At 39.8% G+C, this 24,064-nt stretch overlaps 1 protein-coding gene across 1 annotated transcript in view; it reads left to right on the top strand.

Moving 5' to 3' along the window:
• The window catches only part of LOC122813870 (zinc finger protein 813-like), a 324,891-nt gene that overhangs the window by 128,112 nt on the left and 172,715 nt on the right, over positions 1 to 24,064 (top strand). The window contains exon 5 of the mRNA XM_044086409.1: positions 15,575 to 15,694. Coding sequence (XP_043942344.1) covers positions 15,575 to 15,694 — 120 coding nt within the window. The remainder of the gene's footprint in view (positions 1 to 15,574; positions 15,695 to 24,064) is intronic.

Genomic DNA, 24,064 nt, shown 5'->3' with positions numbered 1-24,064 from the left:
ACAACGCCCTTTTTAGGCACACAGAGGTGTGTAAAAAAGCCAACATCAAGTTTTGGGTTCTTGAAGAGGTTACAAGAAATGAAAGGGGAGGTGATTGGGAGTCCCTACTTGAATACAGAGAAATGATCTGGCAACTCAGGCTTGATGCCTGTGGTTCCTATGGGATGAACGATCACCTCTCCATAAAACCTGCCCTTAAACTTTTATCCAATAACCCTAAACTGAGTTAAATAATTAAAAGGTTTAGAACGGGTTTGTTGGATCTATAAAGATTTTTGTCCTGATAATATAAAATTATAGACATCATTTTTTTATTTTTATATATACAATAACAGTATACGTAGTGTATACAAATGTCCTGTATATATACACATATATAGAAACCTACATACAGATAGTGGTGGGTTATGTATTTTCCTGTTGATATCTGGTGTTACATACTTTTGGATGACATCTGGAGCACTTGTATGTGTGTTATTCTATGTGTGTTATTTTATGTATTATATATACTGATTTTATTCATTTTGGAATTTATTAACTATTTATTCATTATTCATTATTTATTTTAACACATGTATTCATGATTGAAAGTTCCTTTGAGTTATTTATATACTTATAGATTTATATATATTTAATTTAATATATATTGTTTTAACAGATCAGTTTTTATATTTGGTATTAAATGTGCATATTTTGGACAAGGTTTTACATTTCTGATACAGTATTATGTATTGACATGATAGGACACTAATTTGGTTGGCATTCAATCAATTAACCAATTAATTAGAACTGTATTTAAGGCTAGTTAACAGTGGATACAACGGATTCTGATGAAGTCTTGATGTGATAGATGAAAGCGCGCTCAATCCCATCGTGTTTGTTTTGTTGTTTTGGTGTTCTATTAAATTTATCGTTTTTCAAGTTTTATCAGTGGCTCACATTTTTGTGTCACGACACGTACTGAGGTGTTTTTGGAGGAGACCCTTCATGGTAAATGCAAGCGGAGGTGTTTTTGTTTTAGTTTATTCCTTTTGACAGTATTAACAGCTGCAACTTCTCCTTGAATATTAGTCAGGGTAAAGTTTATACGATCTGTCTGACATATGGCATGCAGGTACATCAGGGGTCAAAGTTCAATATCAGTCTGCAAAAGGTATGGCTAGGTGTATTGTTTGTTAGCATATTTTCATACATGCACAGTGCACATGTAGTTGTGGTGCTTTGTCCCATGTACATTGTATTTGTTTTGCTTTGGTATTTTTCCAGGTGATTCTTCATCTGACACCAACAATATTGAACTGCCTTATCTGTTGGATAATAGTGTGGATGATTTGGCACATTCAGGCAGTGCAGAGAATGTATTGGATACAGGGAGTGTGACCTAGCAGCCCCACCCAAAATATGGACACAGACTCTATGCCTGTGGACACCCATGAAGTATGACCATCTGAAAGATAACTGGTTGAAAGGCACACTGCAGAAGATGGAAGAGTACTCTATGATGTCTGTCTGTCCATTACACTGTTGGGCTTGGCAGGGGGTTGGTAATGGTACTCACTGGACATATCGTTGCTACCCTCTATCTGAGGTTGGTGCATCAGTAGCTGCCAATCAATGTATATGCAAGGCTGTCATGGAGGCATAGCCTACTGCCATCAGAGCCATGGCAAAATGGGTGAAGGTTATTCAGGGTGTGCAAGGCTGCTGCCATCAGAGCCATGGCAAAATGGGTGAAGGTTATTCAGGGTGTGTATACCGACCTACAGGAGTGTATGGGGATTGAATGTAGGACTCCGTGGACCATGCATTGTCTTCCCATGGTTATCTTACAGAAGCGAGTGGCCATCCTTGCAGACTGTCCTCAGCTACAGCCACAGATGTTAGCCAACATGGCAATGGCGGTGTGAGATGATCTCCTGCGGTCCTAGCACTCCATTGTAACATCTGTTGTGGATGTGTTTATTGCTGGAAGAGGTCACCCCCGTGGTAGTGGCTGTCATAATGTTGTCACATCTGCTAGCAGGTGTCTATATCTAAATCACACAGCACACAAGTATCTTGCCAAGGTCATTTTAACTCCTGGCAGAGTCCGCTCTTGTGTGGAGATGTGCAAGGGAAGCTGAACTCGGCCTTGCATGCCCTGCGCCTGTCCTGTGGGCCAAGCCACCATCCTGTAACACCTGCTGGGGCTGTTTCTGAAGATGCATATGACCCAGAACCTCACAAAGATACAGTGACCCATGCCCTTTAAAGCATTAACTACCACCCATATCTAGTTCTGACAGGTCATCAAAAGGCACTTTTTTTTTTCATTTTAGTTAGCTCTTTACTCTCGCACACATACTTCCCGGTAAAAGACATGCACTTCACCACCTATGCAAAACATGATAACTATAACATGCCCTTTGTACATAGTAACTTGGGTTGCCTGATGCACAGTGCGGACAGTCTCTGTATTGGTAACCACAGTCGTATTTTTGTATGCATCATTTTGACTACAGTGTGCCTGCTTAACTTTTGTAAAGTTATGTGGCAAAGCTATGTGTAATGTGCTGCCTCCTTGCTTGTGCCATGGCAAACTGTGCCTGCCTACATCTGGCATGATCATCCCATGCAGCTGGCTTCCCCCTCTGATTCCTTGCCTGTCTCAGCCTCTGCTGCCTGTTGTGCTGGGAACTACCGTACTTGTGAGAAGCCACCCTGCTGAAACTGCTTCCTTATTATAACATTGTGTAACATTACATAACACAGTCAGTACTTTAGCACTAGTGATGGAGTTGTATTGCAGGGCAACAACTGGGAAAATCAAGACAAAGTATCCCTTCAGCAGCCCAAACACATGCTCTGTAATGTTTTTGGATTGTGATAGTACACAGTTGTCATGCTGGTCTAAACCAGCTTTTCTGTGCATATCCAACATCCCCAGCAAGATAGCAGTGAGTGAAGTCAGCCCTCAGAAACTGCTGGTACAGGTCACAAGTGTGCCATACGTGAGAGTTGTGATAACGACCCGAGTAGCCAGCACGCACATTATAGATGATACCTTGTGCATTACAAACCACCTGGAGTTTAGGAAGTGAAACTTTTGCAGTTCACATACCGCCTTCCTTTAGCAGGTGAGTTCAGTCTATTGCCTCTGTACCTCAAGAAAACAGGCTGTCATAGAACTCCCAGATGGTTTTGGCTCTCTTCTGCTGTGTGTGGGAACTACACATTTTATTTATTATTTATTTGACATTTGTTTACTAGGAAAGTCCGACTTGGAACAAAGCCAATTTTCAGTGGAGGCCGGGGAGAAATGCTCCAGAAGCATGTCTTTATAATGTGGGAGGAAATCAGAGTACCTGGAGAAAACCCACACAAATGCAGGGGCAGACCTGCGGACTCCGCACAGAAGGAACTCCAGCTGAGAATCGAACCAGAGAACCTCTTGCTGTGAGGCGACAGTGCTACAGCTGCACCACTGGGCCATTCAATGAAGCATGGTATTAATGAACTGATGAAATATTTTGGAGACAGAAGCCTGGGATACCCCTATTGTGTCTCCAGTATGTTGCTGAAAGGTGTGTATGGCTATTATACACAAAGCAACACATAGGATATGTACTACAAGAATCCCATGGGGCTGCAGAAAAATGACGTGTGTCACAACCTGTTGCTTGATGTGATTGTAATGTGGGACCAGTCCACTATGTTGTTATCATAGAAGGCATGAAATGATGTGTGATTTGATGATTTCATGTCACCAGAGATGGCATTGTGCACCACCATGCATAGCATCTGCAATGAGAACATCAGGCAGGTACACAGTTGCTATGGCTGCCACAGCCCTTAACATAATTCAGTGATTTACTTGGCCAAACACTGGCATTTATTCATGTTCATATGTAGAGTAGGCACAGCGGCACGATATTTAAACATTTCTGAATTGGTGCATTAGCGTGGTTTATTATATGTTCATTAGCATATAGCACTGCTATGCACACCTTGCTAGTCGACTCTTGTCACACATTTGCTATCATGTTTGTAACTGTTGGGTGAGGGTGGCAGCTCTATTTAGTAAGTAATTTGCCCACTTGTTTTCTCAGTTTAGGGTCAGTGTCTGGCTTTGCAAGATTGTCACTCATTGCAGAATTACTGTGATTTATGTGAACTAACTTGGTAACAATAGCCACATAGTAAAGTAGTCCATTGAACAAAGCTGAAATGGAATACATGGATGTCATTTTTATCTATACCTTCTAGACAGGGATGGGAGCTAGTAATTGATAATTTTGCTGTTTTTCTCTGTTTAAAGAGTTACTGTCTGGTTTTGGAAGATTAAAGTGCATTTGCAGAAATAATATAATTTCTGTGAAACAAATTGGAATACTTTATTGTATGGCTGCTTTCTGCATGGAAGTTGACAAAACTGAAATACAACACATGAACGCTATTTTTAATCAAAGTTGTCTGAAGTGCACACAAAAGTAACTATAACTGCTGAGTGGGGTTTGGAGCTGTCTGTTGAAAGTAACTGACCTCTTGTTCTTTACTCAGTTTAACATGAACACTATTTTAATTAAAGTTGTCTGAGGTGCACACAGAACTATAACTGCTGAGTGGGGTTTGGAGTGCCTTTTGAAAGTAACTGACCTCTTGTTCTTTACTCAGTTTAACATGAACACTATTTTTAATTAAAGTTGTCTGAGGTGCACACACAAGTAACTATAACTGCTGAGTGGGGTTTGGAGCTGTCTGATGAAAGTAACTGACCTCTTGTTCTTTACTCAGTTTAACATGAACACTATTTTAATTAAAGTTGTCTGAGGTGCACACAGAACTATAACTGCTGACTGGGGTTTGGAGCGGTCTGTTGAAAGTAACTGACCTCTTGTTCTTTACTGAATTTAAACAGCACCCATCTGGCTTTCAAGACTAGTAACCATTTTTGTGACTGATGGATTACTTAACTTGACTTATGAGATATGCACAGAAAAGGAGCTATAATTGTTGAGGCTGTTTCTAGAGGAAGATGACTATTTACCTTTGTTGAGTCCTCATTATTCTGGATTTGCAGAACTAATGCAAAATGTGCAAAGCAACTTGGAATACTTCTGTGTGAACTACATTACGTGGCCATCTTGTGTTGCAGTCATATGTCTGCATTGTACACAGAAGTGGCTATAACTGCTTGTTGGGGGTGGGGCGGGTATCTGGATGAGAGTAAGTGATCCTCTTCTGATCTACAGAGTTTTTCATCTTTCAGAGCAGTAAGGCATAAAATACATTGTTGAATATCCAGAGCTTCTGGGGGCATAGTGGCACTCGTACTCCATTGTAGTATAAGTGGATTTTGGTGCAGGCTTTGTAGTGGCCTCTATCCTGAGCACCATGTAGTTTAAAACATCCCTTTTAAGAGCTGTGCACAGAATGTCATTGTAGGTTGTGTTGGAGGCTGGGGACAATGTCCATATTTCTTTACTTTTCTTCCCAAACTTGAGACGTGTGCACAGGTCAATATAGATTGCGTTGGACTGAGGACAGTGTATTCGTTATTCAACTTTACTCTTATGAGCTACTGCCTTTTAAACGTCCAGTGGGTAGACATGTAATGGAAATATGCAACATATTCTGCATCTATGGTGACTCAGCCAATGTTGTCTGTCTATTCCCACTTAGGACAATGCCCCCTTATCTGTCCCCAGCATCAACTAAGGATGTAATGGAAGGAGCAGCCAGGTGAGCCCACTCTCCAAGGTACGCATGCTCCTCCTCCTCCTGCCACTCCACAGATTGCTAAGAAAGTAATTGAACCACAGATTGCTAAGAAAGTAGTTGAACCCCAGTCACCTGCATCACTGTTAGGACTTTACCCCTTTATGCTACCTTGATGCTAAAGTCCACAATTAAGAGAAAAACATAACTGGGTTCTTTAAAGGCAAGTCTTATATTTCTAAAAATGTTTATCAGTATTGAAAACACTATGTTATATACTTTCAGAAACATCTGAATTAATTTCTCTTGTAAATTTCAAAATATTTAGAAGAAGAAATGAGAACTGCTTGAAAAGGTTGGAAAATAAAGACACTGTGGCATCATCTTTAAAATGTAAGAGGATTCAATAAGCCTGACGACCTCCTTTAGTTAAAAGAAGGAGGCATAATTGAAAAGGCTCACTGAGAGGTCTGATCACATGCAGGAGTCCATTGCAGGAACTTCACTGAGAGATACTCACGAATGCCTAGCTCCGAACAGAAATGCAATACTGCCAGCCAAATGAATGGTTATATGATTAGGATAGTTGTAAGTTAGATGCAAGCTATTTATTTGTTCTTATTCTGCTAAAACACAGAAGGAATATGTTAGAATTAGGTAGAGTTGTACATCTTGTCAACTGTGCATTTCATTAAGAAATGTAACAAATGGGAAGCTAGAGCTGTAGTGTTAGGAAGTCTCAGGATGGGAAACAAATCCTTGAGTGGAGTTGCTGAGTATGCAGAACTTTCAAAAGGTTTCAGCCTGAGAAGCTGTCAGAGTTTACAAGGAATCTATGATGAAAGAGTTCATGACCAAGAAAAAGAGGAATAAGTAAGTCACTTTTTCTGAATTGTGTTTGACTAATGGTGGAAGCTATTTATCCAAACTGTAAGAGCAAATAGTTTGAAATGTAATAAGACTGGACATAAATGTGAACAAGGAAGGCATTGTCGTGGGCTGCCTCTCCCCTCCCCTCTTTCTGCTAGTTAGAAGGATACCTCAAAGTAATACTACAGAAAGGGCTAATACTTTAGAAGTGTAATACTTAAAAGTCCTGTCATATGTAGCAGCTGTTGTTAAAAGTAAATGTTGATGTTAAAAAAATTGATAATTGTGGAAGTTTGGCCATGGTTATGAATCCTGTATAGTTTTGGTATGTGATACTTGTGTACAGTCCTGCAGAATTGTAAACTCACTTTCTGAATCCTCCAAAAACATTCAAGACGCAAAATTTGTGGGCAATAGCTAACCATGAAAATTACACAAGCTATGATGTCTAGACTAGGGTCTTGCAGGTTGAGAGAAGTTCCTTTCCGAAACAATGCACAATTTAATGGGGGGGGGTGGGGTGATGGGACCTTCATGATCTGTGGAAGGACAACAAGTAGAAATAGGGAAAAAACAAACTTACTGAAGGGTTCCTAAGCATAAAGCAATACCCAAGTGATAATATAGTAAAAATAATAACATTGGCATAATTTTATGTACACTGAGGGTGGAGTTTACCTTTTAAGTGGTTAAGTTAAAAATTTAGCATTTTTACAGTTACCAACACTCAACTTATTGTTCATAAATGCAGATATCCAGTCTGTGGTTTGAGTAGTTGATTTGGGAGCCTGTGTGCTTGGAATCTTCTATATAACTTCCTTAGTTGACATTTTATTACCAACATCTTATGATTTTAACATTTACTTTATGTCCAGCACGTTGGCTTCACTTGCTATTTCATCTTCAGTTGTTTACTTTGCCCTGTTAAAGCATCTAGTATGTTTACATAAGTCATTGTTCATAAGGGATGTCAACAACAACCTGTTCACTAGTGTCCGAGACATCCAAGGCAGATGGAAGGAGTACTTCCAGCAGCTTCAGCATTAAGAAAACACAGCAAAGATCGCATTGCCGCATGTCTCATACAAAGTCTATGATGAAAGAGGAAGAAGAGCCCACCCTAAATGTAGGAGTAAGAACAGCACTAAGGGAAACCATCAGGCCTAGATAAGGTCACTGCAAGTATGAGCAAGATGTTGGCTGAGAAAGGGGAGACATGACTCTGGAGGGTACTTGTAGTATGGAGAGAAAGGTATCCCAGATGACTAGAGAATAAGCATTTTAGAGCTAGTGTATAAAAACAAAGGTGATATTCAGAACTGTTGGCAGTATAGAGGTATCAAATCCCTGTCACATTGCATGAAAGTGCTAGAGAAGGTGACTGATAAACTAATGCACATAGTAGAGTAGTGTACAGTAAGATGGGAGATGAGCAGTTTGGCTTCAGATCAGGATACAGCACAACTGAACCGATGTCTGCAGTGAGACAGATTTTGTAGAGGAAGCTAGAGATAAGGAACTAGTCCAACTGGGCAGTCCTAAACTTGGAGAAAGCATTTGACAGCATCACAGTAAACTTATTTGCACAGTCCTTAGATGGTTCGAAGTCACAAAAATATTGGTACAGTTAATGCAGACTATGTACAAGCATCCTCTGACACAAGTACTAAGTGTTCAGATTCAAGGTTTCCCTGTAGCAGTGGGTGTGCATCAGGCATCATCTTGAAGTTCACTGATATTCATATTGGTCATAACTACATTAACGGATAGTTTGGAGTGGACATATCTACAAAGTTTATGTATGCAGATGATGTTGGATTATAGGCAGCCTCTGAACAAGACCTTCAGCAAATGATAGGGGGAATGGAATGCAAAACTGGAGGCAACTGGATGAAATTGAGTACAGACAAGACCTTTTTCATGGCTACAAATGGAGACATTTTTAAGACGAAGAAACTGAGACAGAAGTGAGTAGTTTAACAGTTTCTTGGGGTAGTTTATGTAAACATAAGTCTGAATGAGGAGATCAAAACTAGAATCAGAGGAGCTGCAACCATGTGGCTCAGTGTCAGGTATAGTGTATGACAGAAGAGTGACACAGAAGTTGAAAAGTTAGGTGTACCAAACAGTACTACAACCAATACTACCATGTGGTACAGAAACCTGGGCAGTGAATGCAAAGTAGTTAAAGCTAGAGGGTAATGGACATGAAGTGGCAGCATGCACACTGTGGGACAGATGAAAAATGTTGACATCAGAGCAGAGGACAGAGTAGCTCCAATTAAACACAGTTTGGTGAAGAAGATTGGGGAGATGGAGATGAAAGGCAGATGAAACTGGGATGTGCAGCAGAAACGTGGATGGATTTTGTGAGAGACCACCTATAATAACCAGGCATGACTGTCAAGGAAAGTTAGAAAGTGGCACTGAAATGAGAGAAAGAGATATAGACAGTTGACATGGCACCTGTCACTTTGTTGAAAATGGGGAGAAAGGGTTTGATGATGATGATAATTGCCTGCAGGCAGATCCCTAAGGACCCACAAACTAAACTCATTGAACTACCGATCACTCTGGATAGGAATAATTAGCAACTAATAGCTTATTGTAAACACATCTTATTTGTGCCCCAGTCACCATGTAATATTCCTTAGTATTCTAAATGATCTCCCTATTAAAACATACGTCATTACTCTGGGTGCCTTCAGCTACCTTTCAGTGAACTGGGACAGCTGTATCTCCAATGGAGGATGTGTTCAAAAACTTCTAGGCTTAATAAACAAGAATTACATTACACAGTTGGTAAATAAACCTTGTAGAAAATGCAGCATTCTTTACCTGATACTTAAACAATGACTGCCTGTTGCACTTCTCTGGTATCTCTTGTTGCACTTCTCTGGTATCTCTTTCCCCACTGAAGTCTGATAAATGTGTGACCTTTTTTAAAAATCCTAAAAGTTCCTACTGCAAGCCCTATTGAACAAAAGACCACAGTCGCACCGACCTTAAGCTACTATGTGACAAAATATGAAATTCACTTTTCACTGCACTTCCACTGAGCTTAATACACCAATGAAACTCACTAGCAAATTCTACATCCATTTATGAAAATATACAAATTTACAAAAATGCTTCAAGCTAGTAGGCCTTGCTCAGACTCAAGTTGTTGTTATTGTTGTTTGTCTTTTGGCCTTTCCCACTTAGGGGTCACCACAGCGGAACTCCGGTCCGCTAATGATTAGCAGTAGATTTTCACGAATGCCGAGGTGCCAGCTCGATGTTCAACCTTCAACGAAGGCACACCCATTTACGCATGTCTTTTGAATGCCACCCAACCACGTGGAGGACATGGAGACTCAACACAGAAGGCACTCCCTGTGCTCCAGCCTAGAATCGAATGGGAGAACCTCTTGCTGTGATGCAACAACGCTACCGCTGCACCACCGCAGCTTGTATCCTTACTTATCAAAGGAAAATTCAAAAACTAACAAACCTGATGGTCCGCCACTATAAATTTATACAACAAAAGAAAGATTCCTTAAATTATTCTGTAGGTGCAAAATAAATACTAAAGAATACTATCAGGTCTACTAAACAAGACGGCGCAGTGGTGCATCAGTTGCATGTCGCCTCACAGCAAGAGGTTCTCCAGTTCGATTCTGGGCTGCGGTGCCTTGTGTGTGGAGTCTGCATGTCCTCCCTGCATCTATGTGGGTTTCCTCCCGGTGCTTTGGTTTCCTCCCATGTTACAAAGTTATCATCTGGAGCTTTTCTCCCCGACCTTCCACTGAAAATTAGCTTAATTCCAAGTTGGACTTTCCCAGTAAACAAATGTTAAAAAAAAAGAAAACTTGGACTTAGGTAATCCTTTAGCTGTGTTATAAAACTAAGAAAGAATTCCTTACATTGCTCTGAACTTATTCATAATGATGCCTCCTACTCTGACCGAGTAGTCACTGCCAATTATCCTGCAAACAAATGTAATGTTGACTTTAATTCACAGCCCTGATATATTGAAATCCCTGATTTCCCCAGTTTGTCTCAAAATACAGTTTACTGAAAATGCAAAACAAGGACAAAATACTTCATCCATGGCACCTGACAGAATCCCTGGTTTGCTTAATGGTGGTAAACATGCCCTTGCAGACACATTCTTCTGTAACTGTTTAGCTACTGTTTTTCCCTCTGATGAGCAGTGGACTGCAGTGCTAATGCCACTTGGTAAGGGTGACCTTATGACTGATATGGGCAATTATAGACTTATCAGACCTAGAAGACTCATCCGCAGAACTACAGTATGCATTAGAAATGACCTCATAAATTCTGATATCAGGACTTTTAAAATATTTTATTAGTTCTTTATTGCCAGACAGTCTTAATCATAAAAGAGCAAATTAACTTCTAAATTAAACATCAAATTAATTGAATATGTATAATCATTTTGTTTCAAAATGAAAATTAAATATTACAAATATTTACATATCTACTAGTGCCTAGGGCTTGAAATGTTTTGCAGTATTGTTTGCGTTCTATAGTAAAAGTCTTCTTAAAGTTTATGATACTGTTTAATTTCATCTTCTCTAGTGGTGATATCAAGAATCTTAGACATTACCCAACAGTTTGGCTATGTGAAGGGTAATTCTTGTCTATTCAATCTGGTAATCTTCTTCAAAATGGTTACTAAGGCAAGTAGATAGTGACTGTGTGGTACATGTGACATATCTTGATCTGGCCAAGGCCTTTGATGCCATTCCCCATGCTGGCATCATACAGAGCTAAATGCTTTAAAAATAATTCCATATGTGGTAAGGTGGATAACAAACTGGTGAAAGACAGAACCCACACAGTGTGAGCAGCAGGTGCCTCAGCAGGAAGAATGAAAGTGACCAGTTGTGGCTCAAGGAGAGAGTGAGAGAGAGAGACAAGATCTCTGGTTAACAAAGTTTGTAAATGACAGCAAACAAGGTTCTTGTCGAGTCTCACCCTAATATTGACTTCTCCCTAGTAAAATTGTGATGTACTAAAAATGTGTGTAAACTATGTGATAAAAAGTGTAGTATCACTTCTGTCCTTCATCATATCGTATAGACAACATGCCACTACAAAATAAAAAATGTAGTCTGGGCCTACAAACTTAGATGGATAGCTTTTTATCTTTTGACCAGAATATGGTAACTGTTGTCAGGAATTCTTTCTATTTAGTACAGCTAAATTACTAGTGGAATATCTTTAAGGTCTAAAGTGGAAAACACTCCCTTGTGTGTGACATTAGTCAGACTAATTTCTGACTGCAATGGCTCCTTCTGAATGTATCTCACTGAATATATCAGCTGAAAGATCTGAAAGGTTCCTAGCAAACGAGATCAGAGGCCTGAAGTCCCTAAGCTATTAAGGGAGGTGGCAAGTTCTGTCCTTTTATTAGGTATGTTATAAACGTTTAAGGGGAGTTCTGTTTCACTTGCCACATTATTAGTGTCCAGGTTGTCCTAGACCGCCTGTTTCTCTGCAAGTCCAATATCTTCAGCATTGCTAAAAGCACAGACCTAAACATTCACTAACAGATAAATAAAACAAGATCAGAATTAGGTTTACAACCCAGTACCTCCCAAACTTTCTCTATTAGTTAAGCAGTGAGATTCAGTATATTCCTTTAAAGTAAGTCCGGATGGGTATACACACATTTACTCAGGAATTGGCTGGTAAGACCCCTCTGAAGTTATAGCATAAGGTGGGGATATTAGGAAGGTGTGAATGGTGATAAGACTAAGTAGCCTTGAAATATCTGGGAATTTAGTTTGAACTATTTCCAGAAAATATGCAGAACTGCTATAGTTTGGGCAAAGTTACTCATTCACATCAGCTGTGCTAATTATGCTGTGTTAATCATACCTGCAGTGCTAGTTACACAGGCTACTTTGGCCAATTTAATGCAACACTGCTGGAAAAGCAGACTGTGCACATTACGTCTGCTGTACTACAAATTAACTGCTTTACTGAATTTGCAGTATTCAGCTCCTCCGTTAAGCACATTAAATCCGTGAAAGTGATTTCAACTGAGTAAGACATTCAAAATTATGATTTTCTTGTTCAGACGAAAGACATTCCTACATTTAATTTTCCTTTTTGCTGTCAGCACAAGGCTGTAGCTGTCTTGCCTGTTGGCAACCAGGAATGTGACATCTAATTAAGTAACTGCTGGTAGGCATAAATAAGTTAATTAAAAATACAAAATCTTGTATACAGACTAGTTAATGTAACTGCATTTTAAAACTACAGGTATTTGACCTTAGCCTTGAAGATTATGTCCCTATTTTATTGTGTCTGCATGGCTCGAATTGTGTCTGCTTGGCTCGAATCTTTTTAATTTATCAAGAACAGGATTAATAATGTTCTAATATAATTAAATTAAAAGAATAGTTACATTCTGCTGTTCATATAGTTTAGTGGCCAGCAGTCAGTGATATCTAGTTTTTATAAGCTGTTTACTTTATTAACTACTTCGCAATTTCTGTCCCCTCATTTGGTTTTACAGTTCTTCACCCCTCTGTACCTTAAGTACTTAACCACATCTTGGATATTTCAGTTTAAATCATAGAAACACACTTCAGTGAGTCACTTTTCATTCAAAAAAATAATAATTTATAGAACTCTCTACTCCATTGAGCACAATATATGTAATTAACCATCAGTGATATAGCATAAGAAACTAGTTGGGAACTTTACCTCCATCTGTCATGTTCTTGTGGTGTTACCTAACTAAATGATATCTCCCATTGTAATACAGCCTGGAATATTTTGGTGTGAATTTCGTTTACCTTCAGCATTCATATTGTGCACCCACAACCCCCTTCCCCAACCCAAGGCACCCTCTTACTGCTTACGTAATTGCAGCTATGCCTGTAGTACTACTTATCTGACTTATGTTTTCCGGTATTAACCACTTCATCATGTTTGTCTTATTCCAATCATGACCTACCATCCCTTCCTTTTTGTCCCCTCATTGTCTTCATCAGCTACTTTGCATACTGATTTGCATAGAAACTCCCCCTTCTGGACAACCATACAGTAACAAATTAGTATACTTCTCCCTAGATCCTCACCCATTCCCTCTGTTACAGCTTCTTGTCTTCTAAATTATATTACTCCTGTATTCAGTCTGATCTCTACAGTATTTCTTTTCTGCTATTGTTATGGAGCAATTCTCCCCGGGTCTCTGCTGAAAATGGGCCACTTTCCCAGCCGGATACTACCCGGTTAAATGTGAAAAATAAAATAAATAAATAAACAAATTCTTACTACTCTTCTCCCATGTCATCCTTTCACATGGTCCCTATACTCCTAACTCATTTACTTCTGTTTGCCTCTCTTGTTTTTTTTTTCTAATAATTGCATGATACAACTTCATATTTCTGCTGTGTGTTTCTCCTCTACTGTATTTTCTGTTAATCCCCTGGCATTTCTGTGTTAATTTCCAACCATATGGTTAGCACTGACTTATTAAGGATTAGTAATACCTAAGGATGTTGTCATTTCCAACCATTTGGTTAGCACTGACTTAAGGATTAGTAATACCTAAGGATGTTGCCATTTCCAACCATATGGTTAGCACTGACTTATTAAGGATTAGTAATACCTAAGGATGTTGTCATTTCCAACCATTTGGTTAGCACTGACTTAAGGATTAGTAATACCTAAGGATGTTGCCATTTCCAACCATATGGTTAGCACTGACTTGTTAAGGATTAGTAATATCTAAGGATGTCATTTCCAACCATATGGTTAGCACTGACTTGTTAAGGATTAGTAATATCTAAGGATGTCATTTCCAACCATATGGTTAGCACTGACTTGTTAAGGATTAGTAATACCTAAGGATGTTGTCATTTCCAACCATGTGGTTAGCACTGACTTGTTAAGGATTAGTAATATCTAAGGATGTTGTCATTTCCAACCATATGGTTAGCACTACTTGTTAAGGATTAGTAATATCTAAGGATGTTGTAATTTCCAGCCATATCATTAGCACTGACTTGTTAAGGATTAGTAATATCTAAGGATGTTATCATTTCCCATCATATCGTTAGCACTGACTTGTTAAGGATTAGTAATATCTCAGGATGTTGTCATTTCCAACCATATGGTTAGCACTGACTTGTTAAGGATTAGTAATATCTCAGGATGTTGTCATTTCCAACCATATGGTTAGCACTGACTTGTTAAGGATTAGTAATATCTAAGGATGTTGTCATTTCCAACCATATGGTTAGCACTGACTTGTTAAGGATTAGTAATATCTAAGGATGTTGTCATTTCCAACCATATGGTTAGCACTGACTTGTTAAGGATTAGTAATATCTAAGGATGTTGTAATTTCCAGCCATATCATTAGCACTGACTTGTTAAGGATTAGTAATATCTAAGGATGTTATCATTTCCCATCATATTGTTAGCACTGACTTGTTAAGGATTAGTAATATCTCAGGATGTTGTCATTTCCAACCATATGGTTAGCACTGACTTGTTAAGGATTAGTAATATCTCAGGATGTTGTCATTTCCAACCATATGGTTAGCACTGACTTGTTAAGGATTAGTAATATCTAAGGATGTTGTCATTTCCAACCATATGGTTAGCACTGACTTGTTAAGGATTAGTAATATCTAAGGATGTTGTCATTTCCAACCATATGGTTAGCACTGACTTGTTAAGGATTAGTAATATCTAAGGATGTTGTCATTTCCAACCATATGGTTAGCACTGACTTGTTAAGGATTAGTAATATCTAAGGATGTTGTCATTTGCTTCCCCATTGCACCTGTGATGACTAATGTAGTTCTGTTACCATCTGCAGTAATGTTCAGGGTCTGTAGTGACAAACATCTGTACATTATCCTGTTGTTAATGTACACTTTGAGTTTGAATGTTTTGTCTTCATTCCTCTACTAAAGTGATCCTTGTCCAGTTGTGATAGACTAATTAGTAATTATGTTTATATTTTTATATGCAGGATACAAAATTCCTCCAGAGAAGTTATTATGGCTATTTAAAGCAGATGAAGTTCCAAAGGATATTGTGAAGGGAATAAATATCTCGAAGCAGAAGGATCATTCTGAAGATAACTTCAACAGTATGTAAATAATTTATTAATTGTATTTTACATAAATTTGTTCTTTTTAACTGATGTTTTAAATATTTTAGGAAAAGTGAAAATGTGCTCGATGTTAGAGGACTAAATGGTGCGACACAAGGAAAATTCTGATAAGATATGTTAATGTAAATATGAAAAACTAAGATCTTTTTAAAGCAAAAAGGATTATTCCCGTGACTGTGGCACTTGACCAGCAGTTAGTGTGTGGATGACGTGGACATTATAGAAAAGACTGCTTTTCCAGTTTTGTGTAAAATAGTATAAAAATGCAGAATTTGGACTGTGCGGACACTTGTAAAAGACTGATTGCTATTGACTTCATCACATGTACGGGTTACTGATGCTTCCACTATAAGACATTAAGTTATATCTGTAATTATCTGAAACCAGACTAACACAGCTGGTTATGTACATGTCCAGATGGAAAACATAATCAGAAGTTTGTTTTTTCTCCCACAGGACAAGCCCCTGTACACCCCATGTGATGGACTTCATGCCCCCCTACTTATATGTAATACTAACTCCACTGTCACACAACCACAGAGACAAGTGAAAACTGTAAAATGCAGTGAATCATTGCCAGCTCTGTAACAGAAGCAGTGTTAGTAATGATTCTCTTAGAGAAAATAAGATTTATGAGGTGCAAATCCTCCATTTATGATCACCAGCTACATCTTCATCCACTTTACACTTAGTCACTGTTAGGGAAGCCATCACTAACGTGGGAAGATTTTCCTCTCTTCATTTCCTTTATACTGAGTGACATTGAAGTTAGATGACACATATGTCAGTAATACGTTGGAGACTGGCCACTGTTTCAGTGATGCAGCCCCTGAGTTAAATATACAAAATGTGTTAGGATATCCCAACGTTAATGACCTCAGTGTTACTATCAGGTGATCGTGTGGAACTCCGTATAAATACTGCTCATTACTTTAGAATTCCTACACACACTGTTTGCAGATGTTCATCGTGTTACCCTGCTGCAGTCATCACACTGGGGGTTATCCTGCCGTCAGGCGGTCCCGCAGTCGGCCCGAATTCCAAAGTTTTGGTCCGGCGTCGGTTGCTGCTGCTTCTTCCCTGACGTCAGAGCGCCAGGGGTATATAAGAAGCATCTGACGCCATTTTCTCCAGTCTTTCTTGCCGCGTGGTGCCCGAAGCAGAAGCAGTTCGCAAGTGCCAGTCGGCCGACACCTGAGATTTTTTGAATTTCAGTCCGAAGTCTTCAATAAAGCTAAGTACCCCATTGGGGAACATTTTCTTGCCTCAGTCCGATGTCAGAAAAAGTTAACAATTGCATTTCTTGTGGGAAGCAAATACCTCATAAGGACTTCCATTCGTATTGTATTCCTTGCCTAGGCCCAGACCACGACGTCACAGGCTGTCGGATTTGTGCTAGGTTTAATAAACGCACTATCAAATGCCGTTTTGACTTCGCACAGGATTACTTTGGTAGGAAGTTTAACTATATAATGCTGTCAGAGCAGCCGACGACCGCAATTCATAAAAAACGCAAGGATAAGGACAGGCAGCCTAGGAATAAGCCAGACCCCGAGGCCTCAGCTGGGCCTGTTGCCTGTTCTCTGGTTTTCAGTGAGGCACCTACGCAGCCCCTGACGACCGCAGAGCTGGAACTCCAGACAGCTGCCGACTCCCAAGCGGAGTCTGCTAGGCCGATGCAGCCATCTACCGACACCGGAGCAGAATTAGACACCAGTGCAGAGGAAACACCTTCGGTTGCAGAAGGTGTCTTCAGACCGACTACACTCACCATTAAATCTTATGCTAAGCTTAAAACTCCTTTAAAGCCTAAGAAAACTGTTCATTAGTCTACACGTCTAAGAAACAGATGCTTAAGATGGCTGAAGATTTAATTACCCTTATCAGGGGTTCCCATCCCCCTCCTGATAAAAGACCAAGACAAGAGGAGGATTATGCATCCTCTGACCAGGTTTCTCTCTCCTCAGATTCTTCTGAGGAACAGGATTACACTTTTCCACCTTATGAGGATTCTGATACTGAAGACTCTATTCCCTCAGCATCTCCCCCTGAGGACTATTCCTTTGGGGAAACATTACATACCATGAGGGAACATTTCCACTGGGAAGGCCAGGATTACTCAGATTCTAAGAAAAGGCTCCGAGAGTTCCTTTTATTACCCCAGCACAGACCTCTTGCTATCCCTCCTGTTTTAGATATTGTGGATGATGTCTACTTGGAGTCTAGTTTAAATCCAGACTCTCTACCTCCTGCTCCAGCCAAACCAGACAGATACTACAGAATACCTAACTCACACACATTCCTTTGTAAAAGCCTTATAGCTGACCCAGAAACCATTTCCCAGGGTCCTAAGGGAGCAAAAGCTTCTATGGCTGAAAATCCTGTTTCCTCTGAAAGAGATTCCAAAGCCCTAAATAGATGGGGAAAGAAAATATACACCTCTGCAACTCTGGCTACGAGAGCATTAAATTGCCAGTTTCACATGTTGAAATATCAACAATTCCTGATGTCTCAGTTAAAACAAAAAATGAGCACACATTCAGAACAACCTGAATTCAAGGAAATGCAGGATCTGTTGCAAGCAGCTGAACAGGTGGGCAAGCATACTTTACAATGCGGATTTGATTCATTGGAAGCTTCCTGTAGAGCCGCTGTTACTGGCTCTGTCATTTGTAGACATGCTTGGTTAAAAGAGCAAACCCTCCCTGACCATGTTAAAGCAAAATTATTGGATGCACCTTTACAGCAGGATGTATTATTTGGTGTCAAAGCAGAAGAGGTTTTAAAGAAAATAGAGGATAAGGCTAAATCTATGCAAAGGATCAAGGATTTCTTGCAGGTATAACCCCCTCGCTTCAGCAGAAATTGGCCAACAAAAAATAGGTCCTTTCCAGCTTCAGACAGATCACAGAGGGGCAAATACAGACACCCAAGGGGCAGAGATCAGTCACAGGGCCCTTACAAACCTCGCCAATGGGGTTCAACGCATTATCAATTCTCTGCACTGCCCTTTGGCTTATCTACTGCGCCCAGGGTCTTCATAAAATGCCTGGCACCAGTAATTGCATACTGCAGACAAAGAGGAATTCAAATATACCCATACCTGGATGACTGTCTTATTCAAGCAGAAAGCAAGGACATTCTTTTACAGCATCTAGCATTTGTCAAACACCTTCTAAGTTGCCTAGGGTACACAGTAAATGAAAAGAAATCAAAACTAGTGCCCTCACAAAACATAATATTCCTGAGTGCCAGCTTGAATACAATGGCCCAGATGGCTTATCTCACGCCAGACAAACAATGACAGCCGTTTCAATATTTCAAAATTAATGGCAACAAAGACCCAACTCCCTGCAAGAAAAATTCTGCAGGCCTTGGGATCCATGTCATCTTGCATACTACTAATACCATTTGCAAAACTGCATATGAGGAAATTACAATGGTACCTGAAAAGTGTATGGACTCAGCACAGCCACAGCTTGGAAACAATGATTCCACTCATTCCCTGCCTTCAACAGGAGTTTCTATGGTGGGCACAGGCATGTCACCTCAACAAGGGTCAGCCTTTCACCTTACCCACAGCCAGGCAAACTATGACAACGGATGCATCGAACTATGCATGAGGAGTACACATGGCAGGACAGTGCATTCAGGGCAAGTGGACTACAGATCAGAGACATCTGCATATCAATCAAAAAGAAATGCTAGCGGTGCAGAATGCCCTAACAGCTTTCAAGGACCTTCTACACCCAGGACAGCTACTAATAAGGACAGACAACACCACAGTTATGTGGTACATAAACAAGCAAGGGGGCACACATTCCTACCCCTCTATGCAGGCAAGCAATGACCTTGAGGAACACTGCATTGTCTTACCAGGTTCAATTACAAGCACAATTCCTGGCAGGAAAGAAAAACACATTGGCAGACGACCTAAGCAGAAACATCATGGATCCACACGAATGGAAACTAGATCCACAAGTATTTGCAATGATAGCTCAAAAATGGCGATGCCCGGACATAGATCTGTTTGCAAGCCCCCACAATCACCAACTTCAAAAATTTTCCACTAGCTTGGAAAGTGGACGCCCTCTCATTCAGATGAAAAACATTAACAGTGTATGCCTTCCCTCCACTGCCTCTTCTAGCAAAGGTACTGCTGAAAGTCAGATTAGAGAGGCCACAAATGATTCTCGTTGCACCAGACTGGCCATGCCAACATTGGTATCCAATTTTAAGGACCATGGCCCAGGGCCCACCATGGATTTTGCCACAAATTCCTCACCTGCTCACCCAGCGAGACAGTCTGATTCTACACAGCCAGCTTAAGACTTTTAAACCTGGCTGCATGGCAAATTACCTAAACAACCAGCCAACACCTTTATCCAAAGCTGTTATGGATGTCATTCTGGAGGCCAGGAGGCCCAGCACCAGGAAAACCTATTCAGACAAATGGAAAAGATTTTGTGCCTGGAACCAGGCTAAAGGCCTAAATCCCCTGGAGCTGAGCATTCCTCAGATTCTACAATATTTAACTGAGATGTTACACAAAGGACTTTCCTTTTCATCTATTAAGATCCATGTCTCAGCAATTTCAGTTCATTACAGCACGGATCCTCCTTTATTTTCACATCCACTCCTAAGACAGTACCTCAGAGGGGCTAAGAACTTAAGACCGCCAAGGAGAGCTCCGACACCTATGTGGGATCTCAACTTTGTCCTGGAAAAGCTTACACTGCCGCACTTTGAACCAGCTTTTTCAACTAATTTAAAATTTCTTTCATGGAAAACTGCCCTACTACTAACAATAACCTCCGCTAGAAGAGTCTCAGAGCTACAGGCACTAATGGCAGTGGAACCTTTCCTCATTTTTCATCAAGACAGAGTTTCTCTACGAACTAATCCTTCCTTTATGCCAAAGGTGGTAGCCAGTGTGGCCCTAAACCAAACCATTCACTTGCCCACCTTCTTCCCAAATCCCCAGAACACAGGAGAAAGACTCCTGCACTCTTTGGACATTCACAGGCAGTTATGTTACTACTTGGATAAAACTAAGGCTTTCAGAAAAACTGACCAGCTCTTTGTAGCCTATGCTACAGGATCACAAGGAAAAGCTGTCTCAAAACAGACCATTTCTAAATGGATAGGACATTGCATATGTTTCTGCTACACACATCATGGGAAACCAGTACCTGTTAACATTAGGTCCCACTCCACCAGGGCTACAGCTACATCAGCAGCCTTTCTCAGGGGAGTGCCAACCAAGGATATTCTGGAAGCTGCTACTTGGAGTTCAGTGCACACCTTCACCAAACACTATCACTTACCTCTTTACTCTAAGACTAGAGCTGGTTTTGCCACTGCAGTTTTGCAGGGCCTACTAGCTTCTTCTAACCCTGTTTGACTCCATCTCCCCTCCTTAGCTTTGGGATTCTACCCAAGTGTGATGACTGCAGCAGGGTAACACGATGAACATAGTACAGTTTTGTACCTACCATAAATGTAGATGTTCGAGTGTTCACCCTGCTGCAGTCCAGGTTATCCTCCCTCCATCCCCTCTGAACTAGCTGAACTTATCTCTACCACTTTATCCTATTCTACCTCTGTGGTGTATTTGCTTGTACCTTAGGGTTTTGTTTTATATAGCCATATGTGTATATATATGTATATATTTTTATTTTTTTTTTTGCCTACCTTTTGGGGGCACCTGACATCTGGGGCAAGAAAAACTGAAGAAAATGGCATTAGATGCTTCATATATACCCCTGGCGCACTGACGTCATGGAAGAAGCGACAGCAACCGATGCCGGACCAAAACTTTGGAATTCGGGCCGACTGCGGGACCGCCTGCTGGCAGGATAACCCCAAGTGTGATGACTACAGCAAGGTGAACACTCTAACATCTATATTTATGGTAAGTACAAAACTGTACTTTTGTTGTACATAATGTTCTGCGTTTACAGTCTTTTTTTTTTTTTTTTTTTTTTGTATCGGGTAAACCCGTTTAGACCCCAATGCAATGGACACCTAATACTCAGATTCAGTGTGAGATATGTACTTGTATAAAGGCATTGGAGGGAAAGTTCTCACATGAAGTCAATGCAGACTATAGTTGCATGCATGACAGATCAAACACATAGACCTACATAGACTCTTAAAAGTAACCCACTTAAACCAAAAAGGACTCTTAACTGTTACCTACAAACAAGCTCCCTCAGCAGTCTCACAAACATACAGCACCGGCAGTGCCCACTGTGAAACATTACCTAAGAGTAACAGTATCTCACCTCAAAAGCCCATAAGGAAGCTATTTACACAATAAAACATCCTAGTCATAGTGGCTCCATAGTGAAACATAGCATTGTATCACATACCAGGCTGTGCAAGGAAAGAATTCTGGTCAATTGCTTATTAGATGTCAAGATTCACTGCAGTGTGTCTTTGAACCACAAGTGCTCACTCATTCTGCATATAGGTGTAAATTACCTGTGATGGATCTCACTAGACTATATGAAGAAAGACAAGCTGATGTCCAAGATGGGTATGAGCCTAACCTTGAGCAGCATTCTAGCATCACCAAGAAAGATGTAGCAGTATAAACAAAAAAAATATTAACGTCAGTAAGTGGCTTAGCTCCTGGTGTCATTCAAAAGGATACAGTGTGTATCTTCCTGGGAGGATGTGGTAGATGGGCCAAACTGCTTTGCCAAGGATGGTCTGCACTTGTCCCACCCCATTTGTAGACTGCGTTAGTCCTCTGAACCTTCTAACATAACAAAACAGAATCAGGAAAACTTAAAGGTATTACTGCTCTCAGTAATTGGCTTAAATTTTGGTGTCATTCAAAAGGGTACAGTATGCATCTTCATGGGGGGATATGGAAGGTGGGCCAAACTGCTTTGCCAAAGATGGTCTGCACTGGTCCCACAAGGCTTTCGTATATTGGCTAAATCCTTAACTCATTCACTCCGGAGCAGCTCAGGAAGAGCTGCCTGCTGAATTCCACCATAGGAACAACAGAGCAGCCTGAGCTCATTTTCAGAAAATCCATTTGTAATACTATACAGAAAACAAATGCTCATAACTCTTTAACTATAAGAGCTACACTAAAAATGTAAACGCGAAAGTTGTTCAGCAGACACTGACCTTTCCAACAGTGTAAATGTTGATAGTGCATATCAAAGTCATAATGAAATATTTGGCAAGGAATGCTGATATTGTGCAATTTTTTAAATTTTTTGGAAAAGCAAAGCACAATATCTTGGTCTATGTACCATGCAGACCCATACAATTTGAATTTAATTTGTTAGTATGAATGTCAGCTTTAAAATGATACTTTAACCATAACTGTGTGACACTCCTTTCATGAGATATTCACAGAATTATGATTAGTATATTATTTCTCATAATTGATAAATAAACAAAGCATAATATCTCTTCACCTGTAACAGACAGCCTACATATCAGTGTAGAAGTTGTGCATCTGAATGTCAGCTTCAAAATGATGCATCGTTTGTGTGATTACCATACTCCCTCGCAAAGATATGGGCATAATAATGAGAAGTATTGTAAATGTATAATTTTCATATTTGTACAAGACTAAACAAACTGTGATATCTGTACGTGTGTACAGTGCCTAGACACAGTTCTTTTACCATGATGTAAGGAGTAACACTGTCTTCAAAATGAGGTATTACTTCACACAATGTGGTGCTCCCTTGCAAAGTTATTTACCAAAATATGAAAAAAATCATAATTTCCATAACCTAAGTCGGAAACAAACTTTGATATCTGCCTATGAGTACAACATACAGGTACCATTCTTTTACCATGTTAGAACTATAAATAATCTTTTCAAAATGAGGTATTACTTAGCACATTCAGATGCTCCCTTGCAAAGTTACTTACCAAAATATGAAAAAATCATAATTTCCATAACCATAAGTCTCAAACAAACTTTGATATCTGCACATGTGTCAGACATACTGGCACAATTCTTTTACCATATTAGAACCAGCAATACTGTCTTCAAAATGAGATATTACTTGGCACATTCAGATGCTCCCTTGCAAAGTTATTTACCAAAATATGAAAAAAATCATAATTTCCATAAGCATAAGTCCAAAACAAACTTTAAATCTGCACGTGTCAAACATACTGGCACAATTCTTTTACCATATTAGAACCAGCAATACTGTCTTCAAAATGAGATGTTACTTGGCCCATTCAGATGCTCCCTTGCAATGTTATTTACCAAAATATGAAAAAAAAAATCATAATTTCCATAAGAGATTTGCCAAGCTCAGAGAAATTAATGTTACACAACACATTTCATAATAGTGTTTT

This window comes from Protopterus annectens, chromosome 10.part0 (genome assembly GCF_019279795.1).
Source record: "Protopterus annectens isolate FY-2018-M chromosome 10.part0, PAN1.0, whole genome shotgun sequence".
Taxonomy (NCBI): domain Eukaryota; kingdom Metazoa; phylum Chordata; order Ceratodontiformes; family Protopteridae; genus Protopterus; species Protopterus annectens.
Note: the sequence above shows the minus strand (reverse complement) of the source record. Positions and strands in the feature narration are given on the sequence as shown.